The sequence below is a fragment of the Agelaius tricolor genome, unplaced genomic scaffold (genome assembly GCF_023055355.1).
Source record: "Agelaius tricolor isolate 1412-34295 unplaced genomic scaffold, bAgeTri1.0.p SCAF_28, whole genome shotgun sequence".
Taxonomy (NCBI): domain Eukaryota; kingdom Metazoa; phylum Chordata; class Aves; order Passeriformes; family Icteridae; genus Agelaius; species Agelaius tricolor.
Genome location: NW_027269288.1, coordinates 5,334,187 through 5,355,816, shown reverse-complemented (window position 1 = coordinate 5,355,816; position 21,630 = coordinate 5,334,187). Strand labels below are relative to the sequence as shown.

Sequence of the window (21,630 nt, the reverse complement as noted above, 5' to 3'; positions counted from 1 at the left end):
GCTTTCTTACCAGAGGTTTTTTTGTGAGGTGGGGTTTGGAAAGGGTTATAGTTTGTCCTAAGTGACAAGTCTGGTTTGTGGGTGTCTTAACAGCAGCTGGTTTTTGGTCACATTTGTCACTGTTTCAGTACTTGCAGGAGCGGAAGGCTGCCTGTTCAGGGCAAGCTGCAGCTCCTCTCAGTAACAGTAGCTTCCTTTGAGCTAGGTCTCATGAGCTCTTGGAGGTATATTATTCACCCAAGATAGCTCAGCTACTTTTGGAGGCAGGATAAAATCAGCAGGATGGCTTCTGTTGCAGTGTTGGAAACAAAAAGGTTTAATAAAAGGCAAAATAACAAACAGAGAAAACCTCAGCTAGGTGCAAGAGGTTCTTGCTCCTGGTAAAACACCTCACAAAAGCCATTAGTTTCTTTGTTCTCTTCTTTTTCTAGTAAATTGCTTAGGTGGGACTTTTTGGCTTCTGTCTAATTAGCTATCCTTAAGTTTGAGGTGAAGTCCCCAATGTCCTATGAGGTGTCTTTTTTATCTAATTGAAGAGAGAAACTTCTGGGCATCTTTCCTTTCTGAGGGGACAAAGGATAGTTTTGTGAGTGTGTTAATAAGGGGGCACATTGCTGTTCCTCTCCGTGGTTAACTGGATGTGTGTGGTGTTGCAGTGCGTTTCTGGGACTGGGACCCTGGGCAGCTGCTTTGAGAGCCGTGTGGTGGTGGTGTGTGAGAAGATGATGAGTCGTGCATGCTGGGCGAAGTCCAAACACTTGATCCACTCAAAGACTTTCCGAGGAATGACCCTGCTCCATCTGGCTGCTGCCCAGGGCTATGCTACTCTCATCCAGACCCTCATCAAGTGGCGGTAAGACCCAGCCTCAGACTCTGTCAGCACAGGCATGGCAGGAGCATTTATAAAACTTTGCTCAGTCCACGTTTCTGGTTGTCTCGTACAAAGAGCCAAGCCCCTGAACTCGTTCCCATGCCCTGATCTGATGGGACCTGTCTCTTGAGAGCTGCTGGATCTATCATGCTCTTCATGCCTGTGGTGGGGGCACTGTCTGTAGTAAATACACGTGTTGTGACCATGTAGTAAGTACATGTGTGTGGCCTCTTCTCTGTGGTAGAGTGCTTTGGATAAATCTGTGCTTAGACAATGATCCTGACATGGCTACAGAGCATCATTCCTTCTCTTGTTTCCCCTGCAGCACCAAACATGCAGACAGCATTGATCTGGAGCTGGAAGTTGACCCTTTGAATGTGGATCATTTCTCCTGCACTCCTCTGGTAAGAGCAGGGTCTGAAACTTCTGAGAGAGTCTGAGGGCACTTTGGGGAGCTCTTTCTGATGTGTCATTTTCCTAAAGAGTTTCACTCTCTGTAGAATGGATGTTCCTGCTGTGTAAATGGTAAGGCATGGTGCTATCAGCTTCCTGGCATTTTGTTGAGAGAGAGCACACAGAACAAAACTTTGTCATTGAGAAGCACAAGGAAAGGGGACAGACAGATGGTTCTGGTTAGTGTTTTACACAGCATCTAGTCTCCACTATCATGGTGAGAAAAGGACTTTACATGCCTTCTTTAACATCGTCCTCTGTGACTGTTTAACTGTAGAGGTTGTAAAGTTATAAACTGTCTTGGCTACTGGAGTAATGAAATTATGACTGAGAACTTAGACAAGCAAAAAGCCAAACCAGAGGGAACCAGAATTGCCAGTTTACAACTCAGAGTATTGATTTTATGGTTTCCAACCTTTAGTCCTGTCTGCATGTTTCTGACCTCAGAGATTCCTTTGTGTATGAAGCTGTTCTGTCTCTGCAGTGATGTCAATGTCACTAAAAAAACCCAAAACAGAAGAAACCAAACTGTCAGCTCTGTCTGCTCCAAACTGTCAGCTCCAAACCTCATTTGGAGGTTTCTCTGTTGTAGGAGAGAATAGCATGTATTCAGTCCCCTATGTTGGGTTGGGTTGGGTTGGTTTTACTGGGTTAGAACATCTATAAACGTGATCTGCTGGCCTTGAGCATGTCATGGTTTTGTTGATCAGAAGAGTTTTTCCTTGAGCTGAGATTAACAAGAAAGGAGAAGGCAGATCTCCAGTGGCTCAGTTACCTTTTCCTCTTTAGATGTGGGCCTGTGCCCTGGGCCACATGGATGCAGCTGTTGTGCTGTACAAGTGGGACCGCCGCGCCATCTCCATCCCGGACTCCCTCGGGAGGCTGCCCCTGGCCATCGCTCGCTCTCGGGGCCACGTCAAGCTGGCAGAGTGCTTGGAGCAGCTGCAGAGAGATGAGCAAACTCAGCTTGGGCAGAACCCCAGGATTCAGTGCCCCTCGAGCACAGACTCCAACACAGAGAGCTGGGTGTCCCAGTGGCACAGTGAGCTTGTTGCCTCTCAGGAGCCTCAGAAGGGAGTCACAGTGATTTCCAGTACAAACACAGGTAAAGCATCCATTCAGCTCTGTTTTGCTGACATTTAACATGTGAAAATGCGGGTGTAAGGAGCTCACCTGGGCAGCAGGTGCCACCTGTAGCCTTGCTGTCCACAATTAATTCTTTTCTTGTGGTACGTACACTTGCATAAGCATCAGGAAGAGGAGTGAATGCCTGCTTTGGAAAGACTTGTGTGTCTTAGGAGTGGCTGAGACACTGTCCTCCCTGGGTGATTGTTACTCCCTTTGCACATCCTGTGAGGTGTCCGTAGAGCACAGCACAAGCTTTGGCCTGAGGCAGAAGCTGTTGATGTTCCTATAGTGGTGAGTTGCATGTTTAGTTTTGACCATTGATCTGTTTGTTTACAGAGCTGAGGCGGCCAAGATCAGAACCTTCCAGCTATTACAGTAGTGAGACTCAGAAAGATTACCCTGCACCCAAAAAGCATAAGCTGAGCCCTGAGTATTTTCAAGCCCGGCAAGAGAAGCTGCTTTCCACTGCACTGAGCCTGGAACAGCCAAGCATTAGGAAGCAGAACTCCAGCTCCAAGCAATCCTCCACTGAGACAATCAGCCCCAGTGAAGGGCTGAGGGACTATGGCCGGGAGCTCTCCCAGCACATCCCAGAAGTTACTGGGTACCGGGGCTCTGGCAGCCAAGCAGGCATCAAATGGAACCCAAAAGACATTTATATTGGTGTGTCTGCAGTGCAGGTGGCAGGGAGCCAGAAGGGGAAGGAGGCCGTGGCCCATCGGCTCCGCCAGCGGGAGCAGATGAATGTGTTGATGATGGCCGACAGGGAGATGGTGGATGCAGAACTCTTGTCCTACAGGGACAGCACAGGGGATGAGGACTGTTTACACCACATGGATGAACTGCAGGTAAACACACCCACAGATCCAAGATCAGCAGTCTCTGAGAGCATGGAGGCTGCACAGAGGATCCTGATCATGAGAAACTCCCATGGAGGTCTCTAGAGACTGTGAATTGTGCTTTGAGGAAGGAGGTGGTCACACAGTTAATGTACCTTCTTCCAATTTCAGTGCAGATACAAAGGCTAATGGTTAGCATTTAGGGTTGTACACTTCAACAGTATACAGAATGCACAAAATTGTTTGCAGTTGTGCAAGGAAAAAGGAAAAAGCAGAGCCTAATCACAGCAGTGCATGTGACTCAGATGGCCCAGTAGTCCTCTGGGAACTGGGCAGAAGTCCCTACAAAGACAAGATGTGAGAGAGGTAGTGCTGTGGTTGCAGGCCAGGCCTCTGCACTTCAGAGGGAAGGAGGTAGGAAAGAGTGGAGAGTGGAAGAGATAGTGGGTTTGGGGAAGGAAGAATCCCACTAGGTATGGAATAGAGGAAATAAAAATATAACAGAAGCAGGAGAGATATATGAGTAGTTACTCTGACAAAGTTACAGTGGCTGTCTGAGCAAATGGGTAATGGGAACACAGCCTTACCTGTTCTGCCTTGGCATCTCTGAATGTTCTCCTCTGGCTGGTGTAACAGGGGTGAAGCAGAGCATTGCAAAACAAAAAGAGTTTTTATTCTGAGTTGAAAATTCCCATGAAACCTGCTGAGCTGAGGGATACTGTTCAGAAAGATTGCTGACAGTGTTTTGTCCCAAGATTTTTAACTTCTCTTGATGTGCCTTTATTGTCCTGTTGCGCTCTACTGCACATCTCAGTAAGAGTGGCAAAGTCACTTTTCCTTTGGAAATAACATTGCAGTGACAGCTGTAGAGGGAGAGCCCAGAGTCCTTTCTCCAGATCTCTTGGGCTCCCCATAAAGGGAAAAAGAGGTCCAGGGAATATGAAACCCTGCAGTGTTTGGTCTGAAGAGGCAAAAAAGCAAATGAACGCTCTTTAATGGATTTCACTCCACTGTTGTAACAAACAGTAGGTTTGGGCAAAATGGGGAATTCTGTCTAAAGCTGGTCTGTAACATGGAAGCACAAGGCACCTTCTTCCAGGCAGCTAAAGTTTGCTGTTCCTTCCCCCTTGACAGGTGAACATGATGACACTTGCAGAGCACATTATTGAAGCTACGCCTGACAGGATCAAGCGAGAGAATTTTGTGCCAATGGAGTCGCTGCTGGTGGAGAGGACAGACAGTGCTGCTATGAGCACCACCATGAGCTGGCTGGCCAGTTACCTTGCTGATGTTGATCACTTGCCCAGTGCTGCACAGATCAGGTCAGTGAGAGCTGTGAGGTTGGGCTTTGGTGTGGTGTGAGCACTGATGGCAGCATGTTCTGACTCTTCAGCCTGCAGGTGCTCAGTGAGACTCAGTTCTGGCCTTGCTGGCCCAGGCACACTCCTGTGCTCAGATGTATTGTTGCCAGCACAGCTACAAATTTATGGAATGGGGTTTTCACCCCAGCACCACATCTGTGCAGTGCAGGACAGGCTGGCTCAGGGTGTGGGATGTTGCTTGGAGAGAGAGACGGGAACATAAACCTCTGTCTTGAACTCAGAAATGTTGTTGTCCTTATCTGTGATGCAAACCCAAGTGCTTTGTAAGCCAATAATTCCTACTGTGATTGGTGTTTCAGAAGTCTGTATAGTGAACCCCTGACCCCTTCTTCGAACACCAGCTTGAGCCCTGCAGGCTCTCCAATCAGTGAAATAGCTTTTGAGAAACCCAGCCTTCCCTCGGCAGCAGACTGGTCTGAATTTCTGAGTGCATCCACCAGCGAGAAGGTAGAAAATGAGTTTGCACAGTTAACTCTGTCTGATCATGAGCAGAGAGAACTCTATGAAGCTGCCAAACTCGTCCAGACAGTATTCAGGAAATACAAGGTATGTGGCTCAAATGTCCAGTGTCTTCCTTGATGGGTGTGTGAGAGAGAGAATATAATTTGTTACTAACCAAAATGTGGGTAATATCTACTCCAGGGACAAAAATACAGTTTCTATCATAACCTTTTCAATGCTTCTGACATTTGCTTGTTGGTATTTGCCCAGCAAGTACTGTGTAGGAAGTGCATGCCGTGCCATGCTGTGGCAGAGCAGCACTCACAAAGCGCATCCTCAAAATGTAGAGTACCCTCTCAGGACTTTAGTGCTCACAGTGACCCTGAGAGAGGTTAGAAAGTCTCTTTTCCCAGCCCAGCAGTCAAAGAAGGAGTCAGAACTCTTCAGTTCTCATTCTCAATGTTGTTTATTGTTTCTTATTTATAAAATTCTTTCTCTGGCCTGCCAAGGTCTGCTCAGCAAGACAGACAGAGGCACTCTGCCTCCCCCAGGGTGATGTTATCTTTTTATACTAAAAACTACGTGTACAGTATTTACAATAACTGCCCAATACCCATCACCTATGTTAGACAGTGAACTTCTACTCTAAACCCATCTAAAAGTGCCACCATCACAGCAGAAGATGGAGGCCAAGAAGAAGAAGGAGAAAGGCTGGACACACCCAGATTCCTCCATCTTGCCCCCTGAACCCCCATTCTAAAAATCCAAAAAAATCTATTTTTCACCCAGTGACAAACTGATTATTATTCTGCTTAGACTTTCGTGGCTTGCAGATCCTCATATCAGATTGGTAATTTGCTCCATGGGTCACAATCAAAGTCACAGATGTCTTGGGCTCTGTGCCAGGGTCTCTGAACCCCCTGGCAGGGGTCCTGGCAATCCAGGACAGCCAGAGGGATGTCCTGAATTCCTACAGTACCCCAGAGGTTCTGCTTGGTTGCCCATTTAGTGTAAAGATGCATTTTGAAGGTTTGTTCCTTATGTGAGTTGACAGCAGAGGCATCTCCAGGAGATGCCTAGGCCTGAGTTGGACCAGGCAGTGTTGACAGGAGAGGTTTTCCCTGCAAGCAGACAAGAGCCAGGTCACCTGTCCTGGCTTTTGGTGCACTCTGCCTGATGCTGCTCCTTCCTTTGTCCACCCAGGGTCGTCCTCTCCGGGAACAGCAGGAGGTGGCTGCTGCTGTTATTCAGCGTTGCTACCGAAAGTACAAACAGGTAATCGAGAAAGTGAAATCTTTTGAGCACATGTAAGTGCCTTGAATGCACCCCTGCCCACCCCAGCAGTGGGCATTGTCCCACTGTTCCTCCCCTGTGCTTTTCAGCATGCACTAATGAAGTACCTTGCTCAGGCAAAATGGAAAAGGGAAGAAGATTTGTGCTCTGAATCTTAGTTTTGGAGGGAATCCTTGAAATTTGTTTGTGATGATGCCTGTGGTTTTGCTGTGAGGTGGAGGGCTGTGATGTATTCCATATTGGCCTTTATGCATGCTACAGCCTGAGGATTCTCTGACTAGTTGCTTGCCAAATTTCATTGTGAAATTGAAGTTGGTTTTGCCTTTGGTAAAGGTGAAGATGAAAAATAGGTTGTTTTATTTTGCACATACTAAACTTTTAAACTACGGGAAGTCACATGTTGTAGGTTGATGCAAGTTTTTCCAGGACTGAGACTGTTCTCCAGACTCTGGTTGGAGACATGTTTTCAGGCTGAGTTCTCAACCCCAGAAAAAGAAGATACCTTTGCTTTTTGATTTTTCGTTAGGTTTTTTTGTTGGTGGTGTTTTTTGGTGTTTTTTTGTTTGGTTGGTTTGGGTTTTTTGTTCTGTTTCATTTTGGTGGTTTTTTGTTTGGTTTTGGGGTCTTTTTGGTGAGGACTAGAGCCCACATCCCTCTTCACACTTTACCCTGCCTAGACACAATCTAATGCCTGGCAGCATGGTAACAGAAAGTGAGGCAAGGCTCCTGTGCTCTTTTACAACCCTCAAAAGCATTTATTTGGGAGGTCTTTCCTAGTATTAGGTGACTGCATTGTGGTTCACATCCAACCCATCACATGGCTTTCATTCTGGAGTGATGCTTCCTGTAGTAGGGAAGCTTAATTCCATTCAAAAACTGCTTGAAAATTGTTTTGTCTTGGATCCTGGAATAATTTCTTTTTTGAAAGAAGATTGTTTGGGTCTTTTGTTTTGTTTCGCAGTCTTTATTTGCAGAACTAACATTAACTATGTATTTTTCTGTTTCTCCCCAAGCTTACTTGGATAGCCTTGAAGGTAATACAAATACAAACACTATTTTGGAAACAGTTCCCTCTGGGTCACTAATTTTCACACTCAGTATAAACAAGGAGAACCTGGCATTTTGGAGAAACCTTTTAATAGTATCCACTCATAAATGCCTGTGGTTGAGAAATCAGTGACAAACCAGACTTTGTGGGAGTTGTGTAGGGGCTGCTGTGCCACAGTTGCATCAGCTGCCATGAGCAGGGATGGGCTGAGCTGCTGGGAGGGATTTGCAGCAGTTTCCAGAGGAGAGGCTTTAGTGCTCCTGATCAGCTGTCACTTGGTCACCTTGGCATTTGGGGGGCACAGAACATTTATCCCACCTGTGGGCCAGTGTCCTCTGCATTCTGCTTGCTTGCTGAAGTATTTAGACCATTCATCTTTGAAATACCTGTGTGCTGAATTCCTAAAACCAACATCTCAGTACGTTGCTGCCCATGCTGGAGGCACAACTGTTGGTGCCACTCTTAAACTGTTCTCAGTCAGTAATTCTCTACTGGAAAAATGGGTTTCCCAGCTGTGCAACACCTTAATCTCATCAGATTCTAGAGTCAAATGAGCTTTTCTCAGGGCTACCAGGAGGCAAGGTGTGCTTTTCCTGGAGAGAATGTGTCCCTGGGGTGATGTTCCATCCACAGCTCCCCCTGCCCTGTGCTTTGGAGTCAGGCTCAGACCTGTTCTGTCACCACAAGTGGGCTGAGCTCTGGGCACTGAGCTCACCAAGGCTTTTCCTCTTTGGGGAGGAGTTCAGGTGACATCCCCACTGATCCCCTTTCCAGAAGGAAGAAGGGAACAAGAGGAGGACAGGGTGCAGGTACTCAGGTCTTAGGGCTGCATGCAGACACGGTGGGGTCTGGTCTGTGCAGTGACTGCTGATTTCTCTTTCACCTCCTTATTCCTCTGATCTGTTACTGCACTGATCAGCACAGGTTTGTGACTGGATTGGAACAGTCACAGCTCATGGCATGGTTTTGTATTTGAACCCTTCTGTTCAGGGGTTTGTAACTCAGCCACAGGAGTCCCATCTGGGCTAACACTTTGAGGGAAAACCCTTACCAGCTCATGAGTGGACTTGTTCAAAACAGCAAAATTAAAATCATAATCTGATCCATTAACTAAAAAATATTAAAAAGAAAAAAGAAGGAAACAACATAAAAAAGAAATTAATAATGGCAAAATATAACTGCTCCTTATGACTGCTTCAATTCCAAAAAGTGAAATTTGGTAAATGGTGGTCTGTGATGATATTGGAGGATTTTTTGCTTTGGGGTTGTGTTGGGTGAGTTGTTTGCTTTTGGGGTTTTTGTTCCCAGTAGAGTGGAAAATACTGAGAAATGTTAGGACATTGCCCTGTATGGGGCAGTAGCTGCTACTCATCTGTCTGATAAAGTGGGCAGAAGTTAAAGCTGATAAAATATCCAGGAACAATAGACACATCAGTTTTGAAAGTATTAAAACTTACCAAAGTAAGATCAGCAGACACTGAAAACCTCTGTTATAGTAGCATAAATGCAACTTCTATACATTATTCTACATTTCCATCTTATTAAGGACTTAAAAATATTCATGAATGCACATGTTTCTGTTAAGTGGTCATCACCTTGCATGCTGTCAGAGGAAAAGGATGTAGAAGAAAGATTTTCTTTTTAAGAGTTTGCATCTGCTTTACTGGGAATCACAGGGCTAGAAATAATAATAATCACAGTGCTAGATGGAATTTGGAAAGTGTATGACTGCTCATGCAAATCTGTGAGTTCATTTCAAGCTTGTTACAGATTTCTAATATTTAGTTTTGCCTGTGTTCTTAGGCTCAGTATTAGACTTATAACTATTGTGGTTTTGGGGGTTTGTTGGGGTTTGGTTTTTTAGAAAGATGGGGGGACAGACATTTGGTGCAATAGGGCAAGTGGTAATGGTTTCAGACTAAAAAAGGGTGGATTCAGATTAGATACAAGGAAGAAAGATTTTATAATGGGGCTGGTGAGTGACTGGCACAGGTTGCCCAGGGATGTGGCAGATGCCCAATCCCTGGAGACATTCAGGAGCAGGCGTGGGGCTCTGAGCAGCCTGATCTCCTTCAAGATGTCCCTGTTCACATTGGGTGGTTGGACAACATGACCCTTAAAGATTCCTCCCAGTGCAAACTATCCTATGATTCCATCAATCCATTAAACTGTTCCACAGGCAGAAAAGCAGATAGAAAACTGTTTTTTTGGTGCAGACTAAGTTCTGCCCCTAATCTCACAGTTGTTCCAGTTTGCTGTCACCATTTTCTTATGGGAATAGATACTTCATTAACTTCTCATCACATCTCAGTGGCTCAAGAGTCTTTCACTGTAGGAACCTGCTTCTTTTTGGTCCTACTGGATGGGAGCAGGCTGGATGGGGCTCTGAGCAGCTGAATGGGGCTCTGGGCAGCCTGATCTCCTTGATTCACACTGAGTTCACACTGAGGGAGGTGGACTAGATGACCTTTAAAGATTCTTCCCAGTGCAAACTATCCTATGATTCCATGAATCCAATCAAACTATTCTACAGGCAGAAAAGCAGATAGCTGTTTTCTTGATGCAGACTAAGTTCTGCCCCTAATCTTACAGCTGTTCCAGTTTGCTGTCACCATTTTACCATTCCCAGTCAGGGAATAGACACTCATTAACTTGTCATCACATTTTAGTGGCTCAAGAGTCTTTAACTGTAGCAACCTTGCTTCTTTTTGCTCCTACTGGGATGCCTCAGCTTCTCTCTGTTTCTGTTGTAGTATGCACTTTATAAAAAGATGACGCAAGCTGCCATTCTTATCCAGAGCAAATTCCGAAGTTACTACGAGCAGAAGAAGTTCCAGCAGAGCCGCCGGGCGGCGCTGCTGATCCAGCAGTACTACCGCAGCTACAAGGAGTGCGGCAAGAGGAGGCAGAACCGCCGGGCAGCCACCATCGTGCAGCAGAAACTCAGGTGAGCCCAGGCTGCTGATGCTCCTGGCATCTTTGTATATTGCTTTGCTGCTGTGCTGTGCTTCACGAAGGCCAGTGGGAAAAGGAGTCTTTTGTCTCTGACATATTGTGTGAAAAATCCTTTTCCCTGGATCTTTTCTCCTGAGAAGCTGGGAAGCTTCAGCTTCTCCATGTTTTGCTACTTTGGAATGTGATTTGGAGAGTTGTTTACCCAGCATGTGGATTGTTTTTACTTGATGACCAATAACAGCCAGCTGTCGAGGCTGTGAGCAGTCACAAGATTTTATTATTCATTCTTTGTTAGCCTTCTGATGTCTCCTTTCTCTTTCTTTTGTATAGTTTTAGTACATTATTTTCTTTTAATATAATACATATCATAAAATAATAAATCAGCCTTCTGAAACATGGAGTCAAGATTCTCATCTCTTCCCTCGTCCTGGGGACCCTCAAACACCACCACAGTTCATAGGATGATTATTCTTGCATTTAGTAGTGTTCTCCCCAGTTTTGCCTGCACTTCAGTGTTGGGGTTTTTTGTGTTTAGAAGCAGTCTGCTTACCAAGAAGCAGGATCAAGCTGCTCGCAAGATTATGCGGTTTTTACGACGCTGCCGCCACAGGTATGACACTGTCTTTTGGTATCTGCCCTTCCTTAGAGCCCTGTGACAATATCCACGTGTGTCTGCAATGAGTGCAATGTAAATATAATAGAATCAGCTCACTACAGATCTTAAAGAACAAAGCTGAGCTGTTGCCATGATGTGCTGTCAAAAATGAAGTTTTTAATTTAGGACTGTTGCTGAAGGAGAATTGTGTACAGCTCCATTGCTTATAATGTAGAACAGCCCAGATTGTTTGACTTTAAAAGCTGGACTTGAGAAAGTCTAAAAAAAAGCTTGTTAGATCACAGCTACAGCTTCTGAGTGCCGCCCAAAGCATTCATGGTATGTGGGAAAGTGCAAAAAGTGATGACAACTGGTGTGTGCTGGAAATGCCTTTAGTTTGGACACAGAATCATTTGGTTGGCTCTCCTCAAGTGTGTGTTCGCTTCAGTGTGGGTAGGTGGGATGTGGCAGAGGAGCAGCACAGGTTAGTGCACATCAGCCACTCCAGACAGGAGGATGAACCAGCATGGGAGCAGCACAGGCTTGCAGAGTGCTCCCCTGTGGCAGCCACAAGCTGCACCAGCAGGGTGCTTGCTGTGGGTTTTAGCTGAAAGGATCCCCTATATGATCAAGTGTGACTTTGCCTAGACAGTGGTGAATCCTGAATTTCTGACTCTGCCCCCTCCATTCTCACTACCCATGCATTTCATCCACTCAGGTCACACCTGATGCATTTTGAAGCATGTTTAGTTCAGTCCAGTGACATTTAACAAGGAGAGCTCTTAGAGGCATGTGATAGACTCCTGATTTTAGAAACACTCAGTCTTTATTGCAGGATTTCAAAGCTTCACTTTGTTAGGAGGTCAGTGTGGCTTGTGCTGTGGAAGTAAGAAGTACATCTTACCTGCAGGTTCAGTGGGAAGTAACATGTGTGGCCAAGAAAGAGGGCTTTGTAGTTCCCAGGCTGATTCCAAGTGCTCTTGAAACAGCCACAGCCATTGATGAAGAAGCACAAGTGACTTCCCTCTTTCAGCAGGGCATATGGAAGAGACCAAAGTGGTTGTTTTGTTGTGTTTGCTGTGCAGCATGTCCTGGAGGTTCAGAACTTCTGTGTCCTCTCAGATCTGCTTGAGGGGGGAACCAAGTGCCAAGTTTCCATCCATGGGGTCTCTGGGGTCAGCCTGAGAGGCTCCTAGAGCCAACTCAGACACAGGCCCAGGGAATGTGGCACCCCCAGTGTCCCTGGGGTTCTCACCAGCACCCAGGATGTGCCATGCACTCCAAGCAGGGCTCAGTTAAGACTCCAGCTGTTGAGTAACACAGATTCTGCAAGGCTTAAATTGCCCATGATTCCAACAGTTCTCGACTTCAGCTCGTTCCCTTCCTCTTTCTCAGTGTCTCCTCTTCCCTTTGCAGAGAGACTCTGCTCATCTGCACCCAGGGTCATTCTCCTCTCTCCAGCAGCACAATCTCTGCTCTGGGCATCCCTGCAGGAGGAGTTCAGCTCTTGGGGAGTTCCAGAGAGAAATTCAGGAGCAGGGGGGATTCTCTGTCATTAGGATCTCTCTGGCTCACATCACACTGTGCAGTGCTGGATCTTCTGCAGCACTGCAGTCCTGTCCCATGTCCATGTTTGTTACCACTTGTGGTTGCTCAGGAATTCAGTCATGGTTCTTGGCTAGGATGCAGCAAAAGGAAAAAGTGACTTGCCTCCACTGAAGATGTTAACAGTGTTTCAAAACTGGCTTGTTTTACCTTCTGAAATAGGAATGATCACAGGGTTGTGGTTGCATATTTTCTCCAGGCAATCATAAGAGTTTAAAATTGAGTTAATGTAACTATTATTAGTAATTAACTAATTTGAACAGGAGCATTGTGGCATTGGTAAATGTTAAAAGGGAAAGCAAGACTTAGCAAAATACCAAAACCAGCATTCAGAATCTGCTTGAAAAATACGTAAATTTAGCAGATTCATAGAACTGCCTAGAAATGTGACAGGTTTGAGTCTCATTCCCCATTTTCCTCCTGCTTGCTAAAAAAGTTTCCAACAGTGTACACTTCATGCTCTGTACACTTGGGCTGCATCTGTGTTCCTTTAGTGTCTCACAGACCCTCAGGCTCCTGTGGCTGCTGGAGCCCCACAGGGATCTGGTGCCTCTGCTCTCTGCAGTCAGTGACAAACACCATGCCAATCGGGTTCTTAAAGCTTTATCACCACACAGGATTTTGAAGACAAATTAGAAGCCTTTTGCTTGTATAAACAGCTGTAAAGGGAAATATAATCCTGGAAATTGCACAGATCATCTGCTCAATAGAACAGAGCTTCACTTGCTGCAGTATCTCAGCTGACTCAGACTGACCTGTTCATTTCTTTGCTCCCTGTCCTGAGGGGCAGATCCCTGTGCTTACCCTGGCACAGCCATATCCTGGTGAGGGCACCCACCTCCATTCCTTCCCAGCCCTCTCTCATGGCTGCCCTGTGGTGCAGGTACTCTGGGGTACCAATAACAACATTGTTCCTCCCTGCTTGATTTTCTTGCTTGCCTCTTCCTAAGGAGAGAGTAATAAAGCTTAGGATGCTAAGTGAGTTTCAGATCACCTCTGTGTGAGCTTCCTAATTATATCCCTTCAGTCTCCATGTGACACTCACACAGGGTGCAGCTGATGAGGATGGGGCTGGTGCTTGGGCTAAGAGCCCACACACTCTTTCTGCTTGTTGAAATCTCGTTGCAGTCTCCTCCTGTATTATTCCAAATTAGCACACTGCTGCTATAAACAATTTAAGAAAGCCCCAATCTCCAGAAAGAGACACTTCAGCCATCCAAGCTCCTGAACATCCAGGGGTGAGCCATAACAGCTAGTACCTAATGTTAGTTGAGGCTCTGTGGTATAAAAATGGCACTGTGGAGCTACTTTTTAAACCACAGTGCCTTGTCAGTGCAAGGGATTGAAATGACAACTATTTCTGGAAGATCTGAGGGAGTGAGAGAAAAGAGAGCATGCACAGGAATGTCAAACAAACAGGATCTTGTAACAGATTTCTGCCAGTTGATAGAGCTGGGGGAAGAGGCTGCAAAAGCCAGTTGCAGTCTGTTGTGAGAGAGTGAGCTAAGTGAGAAATGCCTAAAGTTCAGAAATTCAACCCTTGAAAAATTGAATAGTTTAACCTAGACTTTGGCCATGAGCAAATTCTGTTGCTGAGCCAAAAAATTACTCTCAAGAGTTTATTCTGTAGCCTTTAGGTGAGATTTAGTCAGGGTTTCCTCAGGCAACTGTCTGCTTGGTGGAGTTTTTTCTTTGTTTAAAATTGATCAAAGTCTGCTTTAAGCCAATTATGAGAACTGTTTGTCTGCTTGCATTCAGAACAGCTTAAATGGTCCTCTTGTCCTATTTTGTTTAATAACTTTTTGGAACAAAGGCTTAATATCTCAAATGTGATTTTGATCACCTTGAGGATCTGATCTCCTGAATTTAATGTTTGTTGCCTGACCAGAAGGTATTTCAAGTATTTTGGGAGAGTTAATGAGAAGTTCTGCAGCTGGAGCTCTCAGTGGATGCGTAGATGTTGATGAAAATCAGAAAATACATGAAAAATACATGAAAATCAGTAAGTTTTAGTTGAATGTACTCTTAGAGAAGATACTGGAGCTCTGGTAGCTGAATGTCATGGAGACAAAAGGGATCATTCATCAGCAGGAGTCATTCTGACTGTCAGACATGTATTGTTTCCTTTTGACTTTGAACAAAACCCCCCATATTTATCCATCTATTGTCATATTCTCAAAAATCTGGTGAATAACATGCATCAGCATAACATGGTATCAACATGATCTGTCACAGAAGTGTTGTTTATTGAGAATGAAACAGAAACTTCCTGGCCTCCCAGGAGAGCTTCACCCATCTTCCCATGGTGCCCAAACCTGTCAGCTCGACAGGTTACTTGACTGAATTCTAGCCCAAAACTTGCCCCTGACACCTCCTGTGAGCTGAGCTGCCTCCAGGCTCACTGTCCTGAGGCAGAACCAAAGCTTTGCATAGTTAATAATTTTGGAGAGACTCCACCTACTTAGTGATCCCCAGATGTGACAGATCTAGAGCTGCAAGGAAATCCAGGAGCTCCAATGGGTTTGGATTTGCTGAGCTGAGTTCATGTATGGTACAGCCAGGTAACCTCCTATTTCCTGTTCTTTCTCTGATTTGTAGGAAACTTTTACTCTTCTGGGGGATATCTAAACCATTGCTAAGATGGAATTATGCTCTGCAGTGTTTTCTGTGGAGTAGCATTTGGGATGAGATAGAAAAGAGGGAGGCAGGATGCAGCTAGAAATGCCACAGGAATGACAGTGGTGGGTTTTTTCGACTTGCTTATAACTTTCTGCCCTAAAGCACCTAAACACAGGACACTTCCCTGGTAAAGAGGAGTCCCTAGGCAGGAGTGGGAAGGGTTCTTTCTCTCCAGGCAAGCAGAAGTGCTGTCTCCTCCTCCCTGAAGTGAAGCTCTGGGTAAGGTATGGTTGTTGCCATGTGTGTCTAATGGCTCTTTGGTATTGTTTTGCACTCTAAAGCCCTCTGGTGGACCATAGGCTGTACAAAAGGGTGAGTGTAGCTGCCTGCTAGCCAGTTCCTCTCTTCCATTTTAAATATATTTGCTTTCTGCTTGCTTGCATGGGGCTGCGGCCGAGATATGCCAGTAAGTTTCACCTCCATTAATTCTCTGAAAGAATCTTTAATAAACTAACCCTACTGCAATGACTAACACTGCTGCTTTTGTAACAGGACAGAGCTCTGCAGTAGCTGTTACCAGTGCATGAATGTGTGAAAAAGGACATGTATATTCATCATGGGCATGCTTAGATGGCATCGTTGGTGGGGTATTTTTTCAGTATCCAAAATGGCTGTGAGTAGATGTTGGAATTTGACAGGGTCTGCACTCACACACTCAGTGAACTCTGTTGTCATGGACTGCAGCAGCATTCAGGGTAGATCATAGGAAGCTGCCCTGCAGGTGCAGCCTACTCTGAATGGGTATTTATTTCTGCAGAAGAGCTCCTCACGCTGCTCTTCACTCCCAAAGGTGGTTAAGCACCAGTGTTTATCTTCTGTAAGTTGATCTTTGGTAAGTTGCACTTCTGGTTGCTTTATAGGGCCAGCTTTTTGACAGCTGTTTACCTCATTTATTAATCCACATATTGGGAAGGAAAACAACAAAAAAAAAGAAGTGAAGGTGCTGTAACTGTGTTATAGTAAGTGCCAAGGGAGCATCTGTTGGGAGTCTCATTCTCAGCATGAAGAGCCCACTCACCTGTGTGCTCAGTCGTGTTGGTGGCTGGTTGGGTGTGAGACAGCAGCAAGTGGCAAGAGGTGGTGTTGCCTGGAATCAAAAGAAAAGCTTTCCAAACAATATAAAAAGTGCTAATATAAAGAGCAGTTCTTAATGAAAGCATTCAGGTGCAGAAAACATAGGTAAGAGCATATGCGGTATAGAATTTGTACAGTTTTTATAAGGTTAATTAATTAGTGTATCTAGGAGGTAAATCCAATAGTTTCACCCTTGGCCCTGCCCCTTGGAGTGTCTCCAGGAGGTTCTTTGCCCTGTATCTTGTTTTGACTCTCAAATGCTGGTGCAAAACAAGATGTCCTTGTTCTTTTCTTGAAAATAAGACTAAATAAAATTTCAAGCATGTGACATAATGTATTAAAAAGGGTTAGCTATTGAACAGCTAAGAAAGTGCTAGAAGCTATAAAACTGTATATTAGAAACCTACAAAGCTACAAGTACATGAAAAAGCTACAAATCTTGAGGTATCAGTGGGAGAATTCCTGTGACAGCTCTGTCAAGGCAGGTGCCTCAACTGCCAGCAAGGCTGCTCTGTTCCATCTCACACCTGAGAGTTTGTTTGGGCAGCAGGGTTGTTTGTAAAAAACTGCTCCCAGAAACTTCACCATTTGTGTGCTTATTGCTCCTGTTTTCAGCAAGAAAAGTGTGTCCTGGACCCTTGCTTCTATGTAATGTTGTAAAAAGAAAACTGCATTGTTGATGACCAAGTTTTATTGACTTAGAATTGCAGAGATCATTTTCAAGACTCAAAAATAAGAGCATGAATTGGGCCTGAGCCTGCTGGAGACACCATTATTTGTTTAACTATTTATGCTAACAAAGGAGCAGCTAATGACATTTGTTTCCAAATGATGACTTCTGTGCTACCTTTTTTTGTTGTATGTCCTCACTTTTTTACAAGTTAAAACTTGGAGTTTTTACTAATAACAGATGAAGTAGGAATTGAGTGAAACGAGGGCAGGTTCTGCAGGGGCTGCTGTCAGCAGAGGCCAGTTGTCAGTGTGGGAGGAGAAATTATTTACTTTTAAGGCTTTGTGTATGTGACAGCATTTGAGAAATTAGCAGGAAGCAGATTCTGGGAGTTTGGTAGCATTTGCAGGTTTTGCCTGGGATGACCAATGATTGTGATGGATGGGGAAATGGGGTGGGAAAAGTAAACTGTGAGCTATCTCAGTATGTACTGGCTGCTGTTCTGCCAAAGTAAGTCTATAATGGCAAAAGTTCTGTGCTGCTCTTCATTCTGGCAGCACCCTGTGTGTGGGTGTGTGTTCTGGAGTGCACAAACACCAGGAGTGTGCCCAGGCCTGCAGATGGGCCCAGGCTGGCACAGCCCCCCTGCTCAGGGAGTGCCTGCAGATGTGTCTGTAATACACAAATTGGGTGTTTCCTGCACGTGTGCTGTTGGGGTGTGCAGAGAAATGATTGCAGCATTTGCTCCTGGGTTTCAGCTTCAAAACCTTCCCAAATTGAGTGATTTTTTGGGGGGGATTTATTTGGGTGACATTACACCATGATCAGTAAAGAGGAAGAGGCAGGAGATTTTACTGGCTGACTCTTGTGAGATGAGACTTGGTATCCTTCTGCAGCAGAAATTAAAATACCTTTTAGGGGAAAAAAACCCCAGTTGCTGTTGCCTTTAAGTAACAGTTTTCATCCCAAGGAAACCTGCTTAAGTAGAGGGATTTCAGCTACTCACCATGCCCCCCTACACAAATGTTTGCCTTCATTTTGGTCCAACCATCCTCTGTAGCCTCCTGCAAAAGAGAATTCTGCTCCCAGTCCAGGTGTAGAGGTGAACAAACTGCACAGCTGCCTGCAGTGTGACCCTCTCTGCCCTGCCCTTGGCAGGAGATGATCTGGATGAGATCACAAGGAGTGAGTGAGTCTTTCCCATCTCAAAGCACCTTCTGCCTACAGCAAAGCTTCTGTCCTCTCTGGGGCAGAACAAATGCACTTGTTACCCATAATAATGAGTAATAAAACCTGCCTTCATTTGCCTTTCATGTACAAATAAGCCCCCTTGCCCCACCATGTTCTCACAGTTTAATTAAATGCTGCTCTCCAGTTTTGGGGAGTTAAGTGTGTAGCATCTGAAGTAATTTCTCTGGTAAGTACAGCTGCATTTCATACTTGAATAAACAACATCTGCTGTGTTTTGTTGTTCTCTGCATACTCTTCCCTCTTTTGGCATTTTAGCAAGAAACCTTTTCCTACTCCTGTGCAGTGCATCTAGGGCTTGTAATTTTAATGTGGTTTTAATCTCTGCAGTGCAGCAGACATTGCATTGAGGTTCCTGGTTTCTTGCCTGTCTTAGTAAGATGGAGAATAGGGGAACATTTCAAGGGGTAGGAAAGTCCTGTTTGTTTGGGACCAGGACAATGTGTGAAAATGCCATACTGGGATATGCATCACTGTACCTGCAACAGAAGTTTTCAAAGTAATTTCTTTTTTCATTTACCTCTTGCAGGGGCTGAATGTGTTTGGAGCTCAGATGTGTGTATTGAATTGCAGACTGCATGCTCTGGGGTCTCGTTCTTATTGGGCCTTTCTGTCTTTTCTGTTTTGCTGCCTAAATGAGGTATCTGGAAAAAGGCAAGATCTCCCTTGTCTTAAATATCCCACAGGCCATTTCAGCTCTCAGAGCAACAGGTAACTCACCAGTCAGCCTTCTCTGGCTCTTGCACCCTGTCCTGTGAACTGATCTTCAGCATTTGGACTCATTCAGCATTTCCCTGGCTGGGCATTACGGAGTCACTCTGGTGGAGCAGCTTTGTGTTATGCTTGACCCATGGAGCCATCCTTTGCTGTGACCTTCTCTGAGTAGGGCTGGTTCATCTGCTGAGAGCCTGTCCAGGACTGGAGAGGACATGGGGAGAGGAGCTGCCACTTGCTGGGGCTGTTGCTTATTACATTGCTTCAGCACATGGTGATGCACCCCCTGTACACTGTCCAAGGGAGCCACATGGTGTGAGGGGCAGAAACTTTGGCTGGCTGGAGCAGTTTGGGAACCAGGATGTATCTCCCAAGAGCCAGGGTTCAAAGCTCATGTTTGAAATCATCTTCTCTTCCCTTTGTGTATGTCAGCATCACGGCTGTGATTTCAGACACCTCAGGTCATCTCTATTGCACGTGCTTTTCCTTTCCATCTGCTCTTCAGCTCTTGCAGAGGGAATAACTTTGTGCCTCAGAAATGCTTACCATCTGGAGAATGTTATTTGGGGAGGTGTTTGTTCAAGGCTTTACCCCAGTGCAAAATCAGCTGTGCAGTCAAAACCCAGTTTTGTGCATGGTTTCAGAGCTGCTGGCATAGGATGGTGCTTTTTGTTTGGAGACCTGCAAAAGTCAGGGTCTGTTTTCCATTCTGGGCATCACTTGAGCTGTTCTGACTCCAGCCCTCATTCAGCTCAGGGAGGCTCTCCCAGAAGTGATCCAAACCAGTGTGACAGAGCTTGTAGACTCCTGGAGAGGTTTGCAACCATCCAGCAGCACCTGGCCTGCTGCTGTCACTTCCATTGCCCTCGTTTCCTCTGTTGTTTAAAAAAATAATCTCACTGCAAATCTACCAAACTGGGTTGAAACATCTTCTCTAAGAACATTCTTTCTGCTGTTCAATTCTGTAAATCCCAGCAGTGTTCTTTTCCTTGCAGCAGTTTATTAATGCTTGTAACTGCAAATGCTACACTTTGGTTCTCTTCCCTGCCTCAGTTTAAGACTGGAAAAATGTTACCCAAAGAAGATTGCCTTGTAGCATGAAGGCAGTGCTATATTGTTCACTTAAAATCTCTCCTAGCAGCACTTAGAGGATTTCTATTCTCAAGGGTCCTAATTTGTCCAAAATTCTTCCCTGGTCAACCTGTATTTTTTAACTGCAGTTGAAAATTTTGAGGGTTTATTACACTGGGTATTAATGAAGAGGAATACCAGTCCCTGCTGTTGTTGTAATTAAATCAAATGCCACTGAGTGAGGAACTCAAGAAGAGTTAAGAAAAGACTGAAAGAACTTCTAAGACACAAGAAAGGCTGCAGTGCAGGCTATCCAAGAAAGAAATGGTTGAAGACAATTATTTTTAGGTTCTCTTGACAAAGCATTTCAGATAATGATTACCTTGGTGCGTACACTGGCACCTCCTGTTTATCATGGTTTGAGGAAGCAGCATGGTGTTCACAGTAACACCTCAGAACTTCCCAGTGACACTCTGGCCTGGTTCCATTTTTGGTACCATTTGGAGGTATTTCAGTTTATTTGTCTGTGCCTGCTGCAGAGCCCATGATGAGCCAAGGAGAAGGAAGAACTTCCCTGGCATCCCAGGGCCAGCTCTGGAGAGAGGAGGAGAGACTGAGAGCTGCAGACTGCAAGTTTCCATATCTACCAGGCAGTGTGTTAATGGAATAAAGGACTCACAGTACCTACCTGCACTCCCACCTGCAGTGGGACACACACACTATTGCATTGAACAAAGAGACAATTGCAAAAAATTTTGTTAGATAATTTTAAAAAATATGGTAGATAAATTAAAAAATATGGTTAGATAATTTAAAAAAAATATGGTAGCTTAGTGAATTTGGGTGCTTATCATCTTGAGGCCTAAATGTGTAAATGCTATGGAATGCAGGGTTTGTTTTAAGCCATTACATCCTAAATAGCATCTTTCAGTAATGTACCTGTGGCAGATTTCAGTTTATACCTTTAGGGAAATTCTGTACTGTTTTGTGTCTGTGTTTTTCAGCAGTAATTATTACACCTGCATGTAAATGATGTAAATCCCACCTGACCAAGGAAAGTGTTGCAAATGCAAAGTGTTTGACTCTACCCCATGTGACATCCTTGTCTCTAAATTGGGGGAACGTGGTTTTGAGGATGGACCAGTGGGTGGATGAAGAACTGGCTGGTTGGCCACGTGCAGAGAGCTGTGGTCAGGGGTTTATGGTCCAGGTGGAGGCCAGTGATGAGTGGGGGCATAGTGGGGCTGATACTGTTCAACATCTTGGTCAGTGCCATGGCCAGGGGATTGAGGGCACCCTCAGTGAGTTTGCTGACACCCCTGAGCTGTGTGGGAGGGAAGGGCTGGATCCAGAGGGACCTGGGCAGGCTGGAGAGGTGGGGCTGTGTGAACCTCAGGAGCAGAGTCAAGGGCAAGGTCCTACACCTGGGTCTGGGCAGTCACACACACAGACAGGCTGGGTGGAGAAGTGATTGAAAACAGCCTTGTGGAGAAAAACTTGGGTCATGGTTGATGAGAAACTCCCCCTGAGCTGGCACTGAGTGCTCCCAGCCCAGAAACCATTT

The 21,630-nt window shown here is 45.2% G+C and overlaps 2 protein-coding genes across 10 annotated transcripts in view; one reads left to right on the top strand and one right to left on the bottom strand.

Moving 5' to 3' along the window:
• The window catches only part of MRPS16 (mitochondrial ribosomal protein S16), a 320,729-nt gene that overhangs the window by 140,203 nt on the left and 158,896 nt on the right, over positions 1-21,630 (bottom strand). The gene's annotated exons all lie outside the window — the stretch shown is intronic.
• CAMTA1 (calmodulin binding transcription activator 1) overlaps positions 1-21,630 on the top strand; it is a 248,296-nt gene that overhangs the window by 219,651 nt on the left and 7,015 nt on the right. For 5 of the 9 annotated variants that reach the window (XM_071449108.1, XM_071449112.1, XM_071449116.1 and 2 more), the window contains 11 exons: positions 657-853; positions 1,197-1,275; positions 2,114-2,429; positions 2,789-3,300; positions 4,426-4,613; positions 4,973-5,219; positions 6,318-6,389; positions 7,421-7,441; positions 10,209-10,402; positions 10,946-11,020; positions 15,571-15,601. In XM_071449108.1, coding sequence (XP_071305209.1) covers positions 657-853; positions 1,197-1,275; positions 2,114-2,429; positions 2,789-3,300; positions 4,426-4,613; positions 4,973-5,219; positions 6,318-6,389; positions 7,421-7,441; positions 10,209-10,402; positions 10,946-11,020; positions 15,571-15,601 — 1,932 coding nt within the window. The remainder of the gene's footprint in view (positions 1-656; positions 854-1,196; positions 1,276-2,113; positions 2,430-2,788; positions 3,301-4,425; positions 4,614-4,972; positions 5,220-6,317; positions 6,390-7,420; positions 7,442-10,208; positions 10,403-10,945; positions 11,021-15,570; positions 15,602-21,630) is intronic. The other 4 variants (XM_071449110.1, XM_071449109.1, XM_071449111.1 and 1 more) reach the window with 4 other exon arrangements.